General features: G+C 41.9%; 1 protein-coding gene across 1 annotated transcript; it reads left to right on the top strand.

Moving 5' to 3' along the window:
* Positions 1 to 1,817: 1,817 nt before the first annotated feature.
* On the top strand, positions 1,818 to 16,696 carry LOC128357649 (PDZ domain-containing protein 4-like). The gene is made up of 9 exons (XM_053318018.1): positions 1,818 to 1,877; positions 11,802 to 11,900; positions 11,986 to 12,048; positions 12,410 to 12,528; positions 13,391 to 13,455; positions 14,717 to 14,765; positions 14,830 to 15,484; positions 15,530 to 16,475; positions 16,506 to 16,696. The coding sequence occupies exons 1-9, from the start codon at positions 1,818 to 1,820 to the stop codon at positions 16,694 to 16,696; spliced, it is 2,247 nt and encodes a 748-aa protein (XP_053173993.1).
* Positions 16,697 to 17,448: the final 752 nt, after the last annotated feature.

The raw sequence follows: 17,448 nt of genomic DNA, 5'->3' as shown, positions 1-17,448 counted from the left end.
ACACCAGAGAAAGTTATAATGAAATTCAGTTTCCTTTTTAATGCAGGTTATCCTTGAGGGATGCAGACTGAGGCTAATCTTAGAGGGAGTGGGAGTTGCTATCAATAGACTGAGGTCATTTATAATTGTGGAAGGACAATTAAAACAGTGAAAAATGAGACACTGTGCTTGAGTCAGTGACTATAATGAGCATCTCCACAGGTTGATTAAAAAAACCTGCCTGCATAAATGAAATAATTGGATTTGTAAAAAAGTAAACATTGATTGTATATGTGATAAACAATCTTGATTTCACCGATAACCTCGCACAAAATCAAATTGATCTACGACTATTGATTTCTCCGCCCGGCCAGGATAGAGTCTTGTCTGATCTCTGCTTAAGAGGTCACTAATTTAATTATAGTCCTTCATTCAGTCTCACCCTCAAGCAGTCAGCCAGAGTGCTGAGTATGGTGTGGCTTAAAGAATCGATGGTCTAATAGTTTTCATGATATCTGACAAACACATCAGATAAACATAATGCATTTCTGCTGCAGTCTACTATAATAATCTATGTAAAGTTAGAGTTTAAGCATGTTTTATCTACGTGTCTTGTATTATTTGGAGAGGCAGTATGAAGGATGATTTCACCAGTGATGGCAGTTCTGCTGACAGTAACAGGAAATTTGGCAGCCGGTGTGTGTAGTGAAGCTTGTAGTTGAAAGCAGCGTGTGTTGACTGACTGCCTGTCTTGATACATGTGCAGGTGTGGGTGTTTTCTGGGCTCGACTCCCCAGTTTATCTTAGCTGCACAGCAAGGGCTTAAAGATCCTGACTAATTGTGTAATGGGCCACACCTTGAGCCAACCAAGCTGTCCCACTTTTCCACTTTCAACAGAGTTAAATTAGGATATACTTTTTAACAATGCTTTGATCCAGAAGTGGAGAAGCAGAGCAAGTGAGAAAGAGAGAGAGAGAGAGAGAGAGAGAGAGAGTCCTGACAGGGCTTTCATGAGGAGAAGTTATCTCACCAGCCACACTCAGCGCTCCTTTAGCAATCCTGGAAAGCAGAGGGTAGTAGGTGGGGGGGAGTATAGTGTGGGAGTGAGGAAAAACAGGACTGAGGCAAGTTGTTTGATAGCTGCATTGTTTGTATCTAACTTGTTCAGAGAACACTGTTGAGAGTGTGCTGTTAGGAAGTTTAGTGCTTGGAGTGTACAAACTCAGGATCAGCGTGGGGGAGTTCAGCTAGAGTTCGACTGAGAAAACCAGCTCTATCCTACTGTTGTCGACACTAAAGACCAAACAAGGCAGAGTACAGCAAGTACACTTTAGGATCTCTTTTGACAAGTCACTGGATAAGCACTGATTTGTCTGCAACTATCGCCTAATCTATTTAATGACACAAGCACAAACCAGCAGGACTCCTGAAAACAACTCCACAGTCAGTCCAAAGACAAGATTACAGAAGAACTGGATGATCTACGACGAGCACATGAACTTAAACAAGCACGTTGTCTTTGCCTGAAAGGGAGACAGAAACAAACACGGGGACTTGCAGCTCAACATTTAAATCTACTCTGGATTATCACACTTGAATTGTCAACACAGGAGAAGAGTAGCGCAGCCAATTAAACTGTATATCCGTCCCTGGCAGGGATGTGTTTTGTGTTATTCTGAGGAGGAGTCGAGTAATATACCACAACCCTGCCATTGAGGGTGGGGCTCTGCCACTGCCACAGACAAAGACCTTGATCGAGAGAGTCCTGGTGTGAGAACTGGTCATCTGGGACTGTTGCTGTGGACCTGCGCAGTCCAGCACAGTTTTAAAAGTCACCATGGGGTGCAACATGTGTGTGGTTCAAAAGCCTGAAGAACAATACAGAGTCATGTTCCAGGTGAGCTCTGTCTTGTACCCTTGCTGTCTGTCTGAGTTGTTTTCATTTCTCTCTTTGATATTAATTCCTTTGTGCGCCTTTAAAGTCTGCTTTTTTATTCTTAACTTCACCCTTTCTCCCAGTGAAGCTTTTTGATGATCAAAACAGCTCTCATGATAGGTTAACATGCTTCTTTCTACAGCAATAGACAGAAATTAACAGGAGTTTGTCACAAACCATTCATACATTAAATTCCTAATTCCTAATAACCAGTTATGAATCCTAAATAGAATTCATTTATTAAGTACAGGCATTTGTAATGATAGTGCCATTGGGTAACTCATGAACGAGCCAATAAAAACATTGGCACTATAATCAAAATCATGATAATTACTTGGGCAATTAATAAAATTCATTCAGTGAATCCAGGCATCAAATACATTAAACATGATTAATGTATTTCATTTAACCTCCAGCCATTATGACACATCTCACCTCTGCCAGTGTTCACCTTTTTGTAGATTTTACATGTATGAATTATCCCAGAAAAAAATTGGAAATCGTTTTTTACATCTTGAGAGAGGCTATAAATTTCTGTATTGGAATTTTCATTCAATGATGATAATACTGATAATTATGATAATGATACTTCACAGTGATTGTAATGATTGAGATTAGAGAGAGCAGAGCAGAGTTAAATTGCATAAGATGGAGAGATACGCTGGCACGGGGAAAGTAGAGTGGTGCAGAGCCACGGAGGCAGCAGGATGGATGGGTTGTTAAAGCTGGACTAAAGTGTTATGGGAGAGAGGGGTTGCCACGGTTACAGCCTCAGTACCACCTGCCAACTGGGACCACAGACTGTATCTGAGTAAGCTCATCTGGCTGCAGTGCCCAAGAAAGCTCCTGCTTAGTGACTAGATACATGTGTTGACCAAAATAAGCCCCATGCTTACTAAGCATGAAAAGTCCCTTAGCACTCATGGGTATGCCATGCAACACTTTTAGTATCTGTGGCAGCAGAAGCCTCAGCTGGGTCTCTGTTGCCTGTTGGAGTCGGGGTCTGGGCCAGTTAACTGGGCTGCATCTGGTGCCAGAGGCAATGCCAAAAGACAGGAAAACATGGAGAGAGACTGAGCCCAAAAAAGAAGCACAGTAATGAGCCGAAGAGGGAAATAGGAAAGAAATAGGCAAATAAAAGGGGGGGGGGGGGATCTGACTTTTTCTTTCTTTCAGGCTTATTTTTCACTATTGTTTGCCCTCAGACGTCAGAAGTAATTGATTTGAGAGCTTCATGGAGCAAGGGTGAATAGACAGGCGTGAATGACTTCACAAATCCACAGGGCGGAGTGCCAGAGAACGAGGAGCCAAGTGATGTATGCAGGCTGCGATGTGATCATAAAAAGCAGGGCATGGCTGGTGCGTTTCATAATCAATGACCCCCATCTAACAGGGGTCAGAAGTAATGACACTGTCCACCTGCAGGTCAAAATCTTTGAAAGTAGAATTCAAATAATTCCACTGATTTGGGAACGTGAGGTCAGTCCGAAGGTTGTGCCCCTATAGGTCTGTCATCCCAGAAACACTCTGCCAGACAGAGTACCTGCACGTGGTCGCCAGACGGGTGTGGTGATAAGTGCAGAGAAAAGTCTTTCCTGGAGAGACAGGCAGCCAGGAGATGTGTTGTATGATTTTCAGCATGCAGAGGAGTTGTCATGTTGTATGCAAAGCTCTTGTGTAAGCAGAGCAGATACTGTGGGATGGTGGAGCAGCAAGTCTGCATATATTATGGTCTGGTAAGCCTGAAACGACACTGCTGGCTGTGACCAAAGAGGCATGAGACAGAGAGAACAAACGCAGATGGAGTACTGAACCACAGCCAGAGTCTCTGGCTGAGAGAGGTTGACTCGCACAATATAATGAGGGTTTATTCAATGAAAACTAGGGGTCTCACATAAGAAGCATGAGCTGTTTCGTGTTAAACTGCAAAAGAAGTAGAAAATAGCCTATGTAATGGACAAAATCCAAAAGGGGGGTTTGAAGGTAATCACAGACTGCATGCTGTTTTTTCCTATAAAATTCAATCAAATCATGTAATGAAATGATTAGAAACGCAGCAATTCTCGCTGTGCAGATGGCTGATTAATCTAAAGTTCATGCCAAGAAAAAGATGGAGGTATACAGTCCAATCATTTTAAAAAAAACATCACAAAAGAGTAGATATAATTACATTTCCCTCAAATTTCATGGCTTTCCACACTATGTATTTTCCCTTTCGAGATTTGCAGCTTTATGCTATTTTCCTTAACTAACATGTTTAATTAAACCTTTCAAATTAGATGCGGTCTACTGAGTAACCGTGTCTGTCTTTAGACAATAAATTCAGCACTAAACAGCTAAGAGCTACATCAGACTGGAAAAGCAGGCTGTTAAATTTGACTTTATCAAAACAGTTCTCTTTCCAAATGAATAAAACTCATGCATTATACATCGGGCCTCTGCTGCACATACGCCGCACACTGGTGGTTGGTACACACCCATTGGCATGTTTCTGATCAATTTTGCCTCCGTTAGCCCTGAGTAAAAAAAGCATATTATCATTCAGTTGATGAATTTACAGACTCAGCTATAAGCTTGTGTGCACATGAACCATTTTGAGCCAGATATTGCATCTTTACATACATCTTTAGAGTACCTGACACAGTAAACCTCTGCCCCCCTGAGCCCTTCAGCCGCTCCCTTTTTCTCTCTCTCTCTCGCTTTCTCTCTCTCTATCTCTATCTCTCTCTTTCACTCTGTCACTGTAAAGCCGGTTTTAAAGGGGATGCTGTTTCCATGGCAACCGGTGTCATTAAACAAACCTAATGTGCTTTTATTCACAATGACACGAAGAAACATGCTGACAGTCACGAGAGGCAAGCAGCCCGAGAATCAATACATACCAATGACCAAGCTGAGATTGTCTGGGTAAATGCACGGATGCATTCAGAACACGCATGCTGGGGGGGAGGGTGGGGGGTGGACAAAATAAAAGAAACACCTGACAATATATTCTGATGCAACACAAAAGCACCACAAACTACCACCTCTACAAACACTGAGCATTATACAGTAAGTTTCTCAAAGGCATTATGTATTGCAAGGCTCTTGTAATAGACTGCATCATACTGCCACATATTCCTTTTGTTTTATCCACCCTCCAGTATAAGCAAGTAATACCATCCCTGCGCTTTTCACTTTTAATATAATATTTCCAAATATTGCTCTTTCTTCCATTATTCCATTTATTTTAAGCAATAACATTTTCCTGTTTTGTTTGCAATAATTGCATAATGTAACCACTGTAATTGTTTCTTAATGCACATTATTAACTTCTCCTATGAAGACACATTGATTCAATAAAATTAGATAATGATTATGGATACTTCACATGAGCAGTTTAAGTTAAAAATACAGCTTACAACTACATTATGGTGTGTTATAAACCATGTATTAAATATTCATATATATATAAATTCTTAATATTTTTATATTCTGCTTATAAATGTTAAAGAGGGTGATTAAAATAAAGTGTCACCCATTTCATCTGTTCTAACTTTGCCTTCTCTCTCTCTCACATGCAACTAAAACCTACATAAATGTCTATCAAACCTTTTGTATTTATATGCAGTATATCATTATTTACTCATATAACCTTTAATAAGTATAACACATCTTAAATTAAGCATGAAATATCTTGTAACCGCTCTAACTTCAAATGGAGCATGAAAAAATAAGTAGCCGTCAAAGCTGGTTAATTAGATCACCTGGCAGACTGCTCATTACCTTTTGTCAGCTTTTTTTATGTCAAGAGTCTGCCTGTTCTCTCAGGTGAAGAGTAGACTTATGTATATATAGTGTGTGTGTGTGTGTGTGTGTGTGTGTGTGTGTGTGTGTGTGTGTGTGTGTGTGTGTGTGTGTGTGTGTCTGGCTTGTGTCGGCCTCCAGCGCTATTCACTTGCAAACTTGTGACTGACATGGAGACCAGACAGAGTAAGACACTGATGGACAGAATGTCACTGATTTAATTGAACATGAGTGGCAGAAAAGAAAGGTCATATAGTCTGTGACATGGTGTCATTTTCTGTTGAGGATTAAAGTTTATATGCTCCTTTTTTAGACCTACTCGCTGATCCTCCTAAACTAATAAAAAAGTCTGCCCATAATTCATAATTCCCATCTTTTGTTCTACCTGATGAGTGCATTAAAAAATGATGTACATTTATATTCTCCAAACTCCCTCTGAGGCTTGTTAGCTTCATCTGCACCTTTTTAAAGTATGTTTTAGCTGCTTTTTAAATCAATATCTTCTCATTGTTTTCAGCTTATAATAGGCCAACCACTCCCTGCTTGTCTATTTAAATTAGCCCAGTGATATCAGACAACAGGGGTTACAGTCGGAGTAGGTCAACTCTGTTTCCAGATTAATTGATTTTCTGAGGAGGTGACTGCTCCAGCCCTCCAGCGTGGGAGATGAGAAAAATCAATTACTGAACAAGTGGAATTCAATATGTAGGGGTCCAGGTAATGGTCATGCAGGAGCTTCTGCAAGTGAAAACGCACATAAATTTGAGTTAAAAAAAAAAAAAAACCTCTGTGATGCTGTGAGGAAAAAAAATCTGCATGAAAAGAGTTTACAAGGGCACACTTCAGATAAAGTCTGTGTGTATTTTGTACATGCTAAAGGCAATGTGTGGGATAATGTGTGCTGGTATGGAGTTAGTCGTTGCCTTCCCCCCTGTTTTTCATCTCATCCTGTAGTACAGCACATGAGATTAATTCACTCTTTAAAAGGCTTTCAGATAAAAACTAATTATGCATCAACCACTTAGCTATTTCCCATGAGCTCCTATTGTGCATGTGTTTACATACAAGTGCTGAACCCTGAGCTAGGCTTGCCTGCTATTTACATTCATCCAGCAATTCCTTGAAAGCTTGTTTTCCACATTTCTCCTGCATCATTACCCTCTCCTAACCTCCTTTCTTCCTTGCTCCCCGTGAACTTCTCCAGTGTCTCTCCTCCTTTGCTTTCTCTCTCTCTACACTTTGAACTCTTTGCATCTCTTTCATCTCTACCCACAGCGTCCCCACCCTCAGCTCCACAGATATCACCACCGCCCACCCCCTACTGTGCAACTTTGAATTTTCGGAGGCTTCACAATTTCTGCTGAATTTCCATTTCATTTTAACCTCAATCCTACCGACTGACTGTCATATCTCACAGGTGTTTTAGTCCATCATTTTCATTGTCAATCAATTTATTCCTAATGACTTCATATCATTGTTTGTCTGTTTTTTCTTTTAATTAGTGCTTTTTAAAAATAGCAATTTATTGGGTTCCTGGGGGACCACAATCAAAAGCACCCAATCCGCTATGTGCATTTTTTTCTTTATTCAGGGGGGAGTTTCATTGAGAGCAATGCTCTCTTTTTCAGGAATGCCTTCATTACATTCACACAGTTTTACACACATCTGGAAGCTGTCCAGTATAACCACCATCTGATCTACTGGCTACTGAGCAGCTCCACTGGAGCAGTTGGGGTTAAGGGCCTTGCTCAACAGCTTGGTGGTAATGAGGGAGGGGCAAGTGCTGTTTTTCACTTCCCCCATGATTTATCCTGTCGGTTCAGTGGATTGCACCAATCCCACAAGCTCACCTCTCTAACCCTTTAGGCCACCACTTTAATAGATGGAAGTGAGTTTTCCAAGGGTCCTAATTTTAAAGTATCACACACTATGGGGGGATCTGAGCATACTGTTGGTCGTTTTGAAGGCTTTATGGAAAAAAGCTGCAATTTGAGTTAAAGAAAACATATATATTCATATAGAAAATAATAATAATGATAATTTGTTACATATAGATAATGTTTTGAGAAGAAATAGGTTATCATTTTGCTATTTGCTATTGTTTCTTACAGTAGTTTATTCTATTATCCCCACCTAGGGATCCCAGACAGTCGTGCTCATATGTTAAATATGTTGGTAGGATGAGGATTTAATACAAATATACAGAATAAGGATGGAGCATGGGGATGTGTGCACCCTGAGCTTCGTTATAGTTATAAAAAGTAGTAATAATTATTGACCTACTAACCCAGAGATAATAGAGAACAATACATGGCAAGTGCGTAATAGATTCCTCATCAAGCCAGGACAGAAAACCGTCAAACGCACAACAACCATTACCCTGTATGAAGTCATCTTCAAAGCAATCTCAGCACCTCTCATTGATAATGAATGAGAAACCCCCTCTCTTTCTCTCTATCTCCGTCTCTCTCCACTCTCTCAGTATTCATACCTGTCACTCATGACCACAGAGCTGCTTGTTAATAGCCACTCTCCAATCCTGGAGGGCTGGTGCCGTGTGGTCATGAGCATAGAGCACTGAAATAATAGACACCTCCTATTGTCAGCAGAGAAAAGAGATCAGGAGGTGAGGCATGAATTAAGAATGCACTTTAGTAAAAAAAATGCTGAGATGCTTTTTTAAATTTTAATCTCTCTAATAAACATGCAAACTACAGAGTCTTAATTCCTTCATCGCCAGTAGGCCATGCAGAGAGGAAGCATCTTATTTGTTAGGAAGTGAGGAAGCTCATTAAGAGAGACAGCAAGATTTATGAAGCAACATTAGTGTGACGAAGGACAAACACACACAAGGAGATGGACCGGCTGAAATAGATGGAGATAGAGGAGTGTGAAGGCACAGAGCGGACAGAACTGCTGAGGCAGCAGCGTAAGAAAACCTGTAGTCTGGAAAGAAAAGGAGAGAAGAAGAAGGAGTGGCCATTGGTGGAGAGGGAGACAGAGGGAAATGATTGTGAGGATGAAAACACAATGGAAAAGGAGGAAAGGGAAAGATAGACTAGAAGGATGATGGTGGTGGAGGAATAGGGTGAGATGGTATAAGGAGAGAAAACCAAATCAAAAAAGGGAACAGGGGCTGAATGTGGCTAGAAAGTTTTTGTGCTTGGCTGCACAGGAGAACATAGATTTGACATGCAATTACTGAGAGGGGGACAAGAGACGAGAGAGGGAGTGGGAGAATAAAGCAGGGTGGTGAAGATGTGGAGAGTCGCAGACAGCCAAGGTCAGCGACTGTGAGCAACATGAATGAGACGATACAGAGGCTGTCTGGCTCAGTAACCGCCTGCGATTCTGATCGGCACATGAACATCATCACGTTACTGTCCGTCTCACATATAATTAAATTTTGAGCTTGAGTTTCTCTTCATGCGATCATTAGAAAACATCTCATTTAAATGAGTGACATTTAATTTTAAACATGAGTCTACAGACACAGTAGCGGCGCAATGAGCTTGAGCTAAATGCCAAACTCAACATGCTGAAATGCTCATAACAATTATGCAGCTATAATGTTTACAATGTTCAGTCAGCTAATAAGCACTAAATAAACATGGTCATAAATCAATCAATGTATTGACCAAATTTGACACAGTGGTGGTGCTAGATGAAGAGTCAAACAATCACCAAATTAATTAGGTTTCCTCCTCTGGCTACCACGACAGTCTTTACCAACTGTATCCAATAAAGGTAACTGAGATATAGAATGGACCAAAGTGGCTCTTGCATAATAAAGGAAAACTTTCTTGGTCAGGTCTTCATTGTCTTAATGAAGATATTTTAATTCTGGGGCTGGGATACTGAACGCACAATGCTGTATATACAAAAGCTTAAATATCAACACCAGGCGACAATGTGTTATTCCCAGCACAATAACAAGGTCATAAAGTGACGCAAACAGCTCCCCAAGTTATTTCCTGGCTGGAGCCAGTGATTGCAACACACAATATAAAGAACTGTGAGCCCCAGCAAGGCTACATCTTATCCTCACAGCTGGTCCATCTGGCCCTCACTAAGGTAGACAAGGGTTACGTGTTGTTTAAAGCTACATCTTGACCTGACAAAGATTCAGCATTTCAGTACACAGTGGTGGACTAGCTAACTCAAGTCCTGCTTGATTTGATTTGTTTGGTTCAGGATTCAAATCCATATGTTGTTTTGATTCCTTCCACCAGATGTGTTTTCCATAATCGTACATTTTTAATGCCCCCCATCTCTCCCTCCTGACGTATGAACCCGCAGAGGAGTGAAAGCAGGGGAGAGGTTTCATGTGCCACAGGATCAGGCTTTTAACAGCACCAGAGAGACAGGACACATGTTGTGGTGCCCCGATGACCATTTATACTATGAATACTGCATGAGGACTGTTTAAATGAACTGTCAGTTTCCACAGAGAAAAAGAGAGAGGGGGGGAGGGGGGTGGGGGAGGGGGTAGAAGTCGAAAGAAAAGAGAGAGAGAAGAGAAGTAGAAATTACCAAACATCTGTCTCATGTGATATTATAATACTGTTTGTTACCAGCTCCCACTGCTCATAAAAAGGAAGAAAAACAACATTTTTTTTCCAGAATACATGAATAGCTTTCTTTATTTAAATACATCTGCAGAGAGGAAACAATTCTGTGGTTTGTTGACTTGAGTGCACAAGACTCATGTACAAGGTAAACTAATTTTTTATTTCAGTGTGTGTGTGTTTGTTTTTTTTTACTTTTGCATTACCTTTTGTTGTGTCCTTTAAAGAAAAAAAAAACCTTCTCAGGAATCCTCTTGCCATTTTCCAACTCTTCACACTCTCTTGTAATTACTTTCTAATCAGACCATTTTCCCGCTTTCTCTCCTTCTCTTCACAGAAGGGTCACATAAACAACATGCTGTGCTCTTTCGATGCTGACGGTCGATTAAAGGTCTCAGTATACAGCGTTCTGCTCTGATGCTTTGTGTGATGTGGTGTTGAAACCTCTCAGATATGAACCTGTTTTTCTTTTTCTTTTTTTTTGAGTCTCTGTTTGCTTGTAGAAACACTATCAGCTGTGTGACATAAAATACACTTATATGTCTGCTGAAGTGTATTTGTCTACTTTTTTGTTGACTAACTGTTGACCTCAGTCCTTCTTTGTTTTAGGTGTGTGTAGCTGTAGTTGCCCCTCCTATTCTTTGTGTTTTGTGAGACAGTTTTTATTCTGTGAACTAACTTTGCCTGTCTTATAAAACTGCTGAAGTGGCCTGTCCATCCTCTTGTCTTCCCCTCTTCCTGTTATTCATGTTAGCATTTATTTAGTTCCTTCCTCAGTTGATGCCCCTTTTCCAAATTGTTATCTATTTCTTGTGTATTTTGAAGTTTTTCCTGTCCACATCGTTAAAACTAGATGTCACCCATTTTACCGCATCTCCCTCCCCCAATCCTTCTTCATTCAGTTTACACCACCATCATCCTTCCACCATCTGATCCTGATTATCTGTGTTTTCCAGGTGAATGGAAAGGAGCTATCTCGCCTTTCTGGGGATCCCACCCTGGACATACGGGACCCCGTACTGTCCAACATACTTAGGCGGGGGGCCCGCAGACGGGCAGGCTTAGCGGGAGCCCCTGCAGGGTTAGTGCCAGTGACCATGGGCATGGCCGACTGTGTAGACAGCTGCACCCAAACAGACATTAGTTTCCAGCATATGTTGACTCTGGGCAAGAGCAGTCAGCATCCCTGTGGAGCTCCACCCCCACCCGACCCTCCGCCGTCCCCTCCGCTACCACCACTACTGGAGCCATATCTATTCAATGAACTGTGAGTCACATTCTGTACACACATGTGAAGTCTGAAGCTGCCCCAATTACTGAAATGTTATTTCCTGTATATTCTCATCTGCAGCTTTATAGAGCCTGTGTACTATGACCCCACTGACTACTTCGATATCACTCAGCATGAAGTGGACAGGCAGGATGAGCTGGAATATGAGGTGAGAGCACATTAGCTACTCAAACTCTAGTTCAGAGAGCTGCCCCATTGTTCCCTATCTAAAATCCTCCAATTTTTCTCTAACTGTACTAGGAAGTCGAGTTGTATAAGTCTCGTCAGCAGGACAAACTGGGCCTGACAGTTTGTTACAGAACTGATGATGAGGAGGACCTCGGGATCTATGTTGGAGAGGTGAAAACCTGAACTCTATTAACTATTGCAGTTTACAATTACTTCAATTTCCAAAAAAAACTTAACAAATCTTGTTTTTTTTCAGGTGAACCCAAACAGTATAGCTGCAATAGATGGCCGCATCCGCAAAGGAGACAGAATACTACAGGTGCAGTTTTCCTAAATAGGCCTACTACACTGGAACCATTATTTCTTTAAGGATGGACCTATTTCTTAAAAACCATTTTGTCCATTTATATAATTTACTAATGTGAGGACTAGAACTGAAAACACTTTTAATCCAGCAATACTCCATAGAAAGTAATACCAGCGCAGCAATTATTCTGAATTCTTTCATAAAAGGATGAATATTATTACCTATTATATTAAGCTTAGAGATATTTAGTGCTGGAAACTCTAAAGAAAAGTCATTTTCTGAATCGGGTAATTGAATCTATAGCCTTAGTGTAAAGGGTCTTACACTAACTGACATTAGCTCAATTTTATGCTCCTCTTTCTCTTCTTGTCAGATAAATGGAGTGGACATCCAAAACAGAGAGGAGGCGGTAGCTATTCTCACCAGAGAGGACAGCACTAATGTCTCCCTGCTCCTTGCACGACCCGAGATAGAGGTGAGGAAATTGGATATGTAGTCTTCGGGGAATGGGCTGCAAGGCTCAGTCTGAATTCTGACCTAAAAAATGCGTTCCTCTCCCTTTATCTCTGTCTTTATGTAGCAAGAAATTGGTTTTAGTTTAATTAGTTTACATGGCTGGATATGTGAAAGTGTTTTTTTTTTTTTAAACATTGAGTCATGAGATTGGGAGGGAGACAAGTACAGTCACATCAGAGCAGACAGAGAGGAAATTGGGGACACGAGAAAGAACATGGTGCTCTGCTTTGTCCTATCCTGCAGGCTGACTTGTGTAAGGAGGCAGAAGAGCAAAGAGGTGCAAAAACATGATGTGAAAGCAGATAGCAGAAAGAGAGAGGCAAAGATAAATAATGCTTGTACTCACAGTGCTAATGTGGAGCTTTGTTTCCCTCAAGGTCACTCTTGTAGCAGATATGAGGCCATCGAAACACACACTGGATGCCCATCAATAACACACCCTTGCCAAATTCATTGTAAACACACAATTCAACAACATGTGGACCCAAAAATTCATTTTCATCGCATACCATTGTAAAAATAACGGGCTGTAAATGGAGACAGACACGGGTTATGTGAAAATATAAAAAATCTGTATGCTGGCCACATTAGTACAGGAGCTAGAGGGCAGATTTAAAAGGCACTCATTAAAATGGTCTAAGTCAGAGACACACACACACACACATACAAATAACCTCTCCTCTGTTTAAATATGTCCTTGTATTTTGAGAGGTGAGAATAAGTCCCACTACCTGTGAAAGGCTGACAAGATTTATAATGCTAAGGCACGGGCCCACATTAAGATTCAAGTGAGAGAGGGGAGGCCATAGAATCATCAGAGGGAAATGCACAAGCAAAGATTAAAGCTTGATCTGCTGTCTTGGGGGAGAGAGAGAGAGGGAGAAGTGAAGGGGATGCTGAAGAATAAGAATGAAGATGAAGATAATCAATACACCGTCTTGCAGTCCAAACGTAATTCACATTCAAATAAAACCAATTAGGAAAGATCAACGGTACTCTGAGGGGTGAATTGTTTACTAATTCAAGAATGAGCATTTGCATTATATTTGATCAGCTTCTGAGGGGATGCCAATTAAAGCAACAAACACATTAGTATGTGTGGACATAAGTATTATTAATCACAAGATTGGATCACTCTGGATGGACATTTCATCCTATTACAAAATACTAAAATATGAAAAATCAATTTCCCATGGCAGATCATGTTTGGGTGTACTCTGCTTTGTTATTTTCCTCTCAAGACACTTCATTCAATGGAAACTAAAAGCTACTGTGCTAAAATCTGACACTGCTCTACTGCCATCTGGTGGTGGAAAATAACACTACTCTCTTTACTGTTGCTGCAAAAATGTGCTGTACTGATTAAATTATATTAAAGCTGCTATAATCAATATTTTTATACTAACAGTGGATCAAATGACAGTGTGAAATCTGAAAGGGGGTTGGTCATAGTGAAAAACCTGTTTATCTCATAATCAATCACAGTTATTCACTTTCAACTATTTGCTTGGCTAATGTTCTTTTTCTGCTGGATGTGTAAAGCAACTGCTTCCTGACAAGTTTGCTATACTAATTTAAAGGTGCAGTGTGTATAATTTAGTGTGGAATGAACTTGAAATTGAATATAATATTCATTCATTTATTCATTTTTATAAGTATGTTTTTGTTAGTGTGTAATCACCTTAAAATAAGAATAATTGTGTTTTCATTACCTTAGAATGAGCCCTTTATATCTACATAGGGAGTGGTTCATCTTTCAAGGAGCCTTGCATGGTACACTGCCATGTAGCTTCAGGCTTTTGGTTGCAATTTGCAACCTCACCACTAGATATCACTAAATCCTACACACTGCACCTTTAAAGGGTAACGATATGTCAATGTTGTGTTTCCCCTTCTTTCAAGTGTACAAACTTTTGTAAATTCAGGCTTAAATATGTTTTTTTTATTTCTTAAAAGCTTTAAGAACATTGTTATACTTATTGTAAAACTTCATGCATCCTTTGCCATTCCATTATTTTTATTTCTCTCTTAAGCAATGAACTTGACACCTTCACTGCAATATTATCAACTAAATTTAACAACCTGTGCTTGATTCATCTTTACCTGTCAGAATGACAACCAGCTGGACCCAGATGAGCTGGACCTAGAGCCACTGGACAATGCTGTCCATCTGCCCAGCAGTCACGGAATGAGGAGCAGCGCCTCTATCCTGGGTGCTGGACCAGGCGGTGTTACTGGTGGAGGTGTACTAGGTAGTCATGGTCAATCAATAAACAGGGACTCACCTGATTTGCTCCAGACGGTGCTGAGCAACAGCCAGGAACTCGACAGTGGGGTGGGACGGACAGATGAAAGCACACGCTATGAGGAGTCTTCAGAACATGACCTTCTGGGAGACGACCACACTAGTGCCTCCAACACGAATGCCACCAATACACCTGGCAGCATGCGTAAGTTTTTTTCCAGCCGAGGGGATACTCCACCTTTGCTGCACTCGCAAGACCTCCAGTTCAGTACTGACTCTCTCTTAGGCCTGGACTGTGTTAATGGAGGTGGACTGGAACAGGTGGAGCGATTGGAGAGGGCCTACATGGCTGATCCTGTGAGGATGATGATGCCTGGGCTGACGGAGGAGGAGTGTGAGAGGTACAAAGAGCTCTTGGAAATCAAGTGTTACTATGAGAAGAACAGTAAGGCTCTCCTGCTACTAGGAGATCAGGGGCAGTCACAGGAAGAAGGGGGTGTCTCACTTGATGTGAATAGGAATGAAAATTTGACGCAGCATGAGATGGCCCTTCTGGAAGAGGAGCTGCGCCACTTGGAATTCAAGTGTCGTAACATCCTGAGGGCGCAGAAAATGCAACAGCTAAGGGAGCGTTGTCTGAAAGCCTGGCCTCTCGAGGACAAGAACGGAGCGAGTGCAGGGGCTGGAGTAGGAGCTGGCCGCTTGGACATTAGTGGTACTTTAGTCAGTGAGGAATCATGTCATCATGCTCTGTCAGATATCAATGAGCTCCCAGAAAGGGAGCGCTCAGATAAGGACAGTACGAGTGCCTACAACACAGGAGGGGAAAGCTGCAGGAGCACCCCTCTGGTCAGTGAACAGTACCCTTCACACTCCACACAGAGCCTGGAAAGAGGAGAATCTCTTCTCTCAGTGGGTATGCAGCTTCAAACCTCCACCAGGCAAAGACAGAGAGGAACCAGGGCTGAAAGAGGGGACGGACCACCAGTAAATCTCAACAAATCCTACTCTCCCCACAGTCACAGGAAAGCAGCTGAGGGTAAGACATCTAGCCCGGGAGCTAAAGTTAGATCCCTGTCCAGGGATGGAGGAACCAGGAGGGGCTCGGATGGAGGAATGAGACGTAACTCGAAAGGCAATGGAACAGCTGAGAGGGCTGGTGGGCGAAGTGCAGAGAACAGCCCTTATCTGTCCCGTCGTCATCCTGAAACGAAGCTGCCCCAACGCTACCTGAGCTGCATGCAGTTGAGGTCTCCCTCCACGTCTGAGCGGCTTGCTGGGCTCAGAGAGGGCAGCATGGAGACTGAGGGCGATGCCAGCCCAATGAGTTTGGGTAGCACATGTAAAGATGTTTCCCAGGTCCCAAGTGCTCTACCCATACCTTTGTCCCCTCCACTTCTGCCTGCCTCACCTCGTATGGAGTGGAAGGTGAAGATCCGTAGCGATGGTTCACGTTACGTGGCAAAACGGCCTGTGAGGGATCGCCTCCTGAAGGCACGTGCCATGAAGATTAGAGAAGAGCGCAGCGGCATGACAACAGATGATGATGCAGTGAGTGAAATGAAGATGGGCCGTTACTGGAGCAAAGAGGAGCGCAAACAGCAGCTCCTAAAGGCTCGAGAGCAGAGGCGGCGCAGGGAGTTCATGATGCAAAGCCGCCTCGGCTGTCTGAGAGAGCGTGAGAGGGAGCAGGGCAGCAGCAATGGAGGACAGCAGGGGTCGACAAACCAGCAGGAGCCCACCTCCATCCTGGAGCTATGCCACCGCAGGAGCATGAAGAAGCGCAGTCGCAGAATCCTGGACAACTGGATAACTATACAGGAACTACTGGCCCATGGGACCAGGTCTGTTGATGGGAAGAAAGTCTATAACCCCCTGCTGTCTGTCACCACCGTGTGAGATGGGCGGGGTTAAAGAGTTAGGAAACGATAAAAAAAAGTGCCAAAGTGTTTTGATAGGGCCTGTTGGATGAACACAAGCTGCTTCAGTACACCTTGGCACAAGTATTTGTCTGCAGCGACATCGTGCAAAAACAAAGTGGTTAGGTTGATGTTAATTATAAAGTAGCATACCCTCGACACCAGCTTAAAATGTTACGATGGGAGAAAAGCTCCTAAACAAATTGATCTTCCTAAACAGAAAAGCAAATACACACATTTTCAATATTGTAAATTTGAACCTGCATCTAAGAAATGCATTCCATAATCACAAATGCAGATTTATAAATTTCAGAAATGTACTACAGTATATAAAAAATACTGTATTCATCTACTATTTTGTCTGGCTGGACCAAAACCAGTCAAGAAAATGCTTTCCAGCCATTTTCCCATTATGCTTTACCTCCCACAGAATGTGATTCGTTGATTTTACACAGGAACATGTGCCAGCTTGTCACTGTCAATGCACAAGAAGTGGACAGACTAACAGACACAAGGTGGAAGTAGACGACAGATTTTTGAAGATATTCAAGTGGGTCCAGTTAGAGGGCTAAAGGAAGGGAGAGAAATGCATCATCGCTTGCTATTTGTATACATCAAGGTGCGATGACACCACCTGCTGTTAAATCATTAGAGGAAAGGTATTCAACTGAAAAGTAGAAAATATGTTATCTTTGCAGGTAACAAAAGAAAAGTGAGGCTTAGAAGCATACA

The sequence above is a fragment of the Scomber japonicus genome, chromosome 4 (assembly GCF_027409825.1).
Source record: "Scomber japonicus isolate fScoJap1 chromosome 4, fScoJap1.pri, whole genome shotgun sequence".
In the NCBI taxonomy this organism is placed as follows: domain Eukaryota; kingdom Metazoa; phylum Chordata; class Actinopteri; order Scombriformes; family Scombridae; genus Scomber; species Scomber japonicus.
Note: the sequence above shows the minus strand (reverse complement) of the source record. Positions and strands in the feature narration are given on the sequence as shown.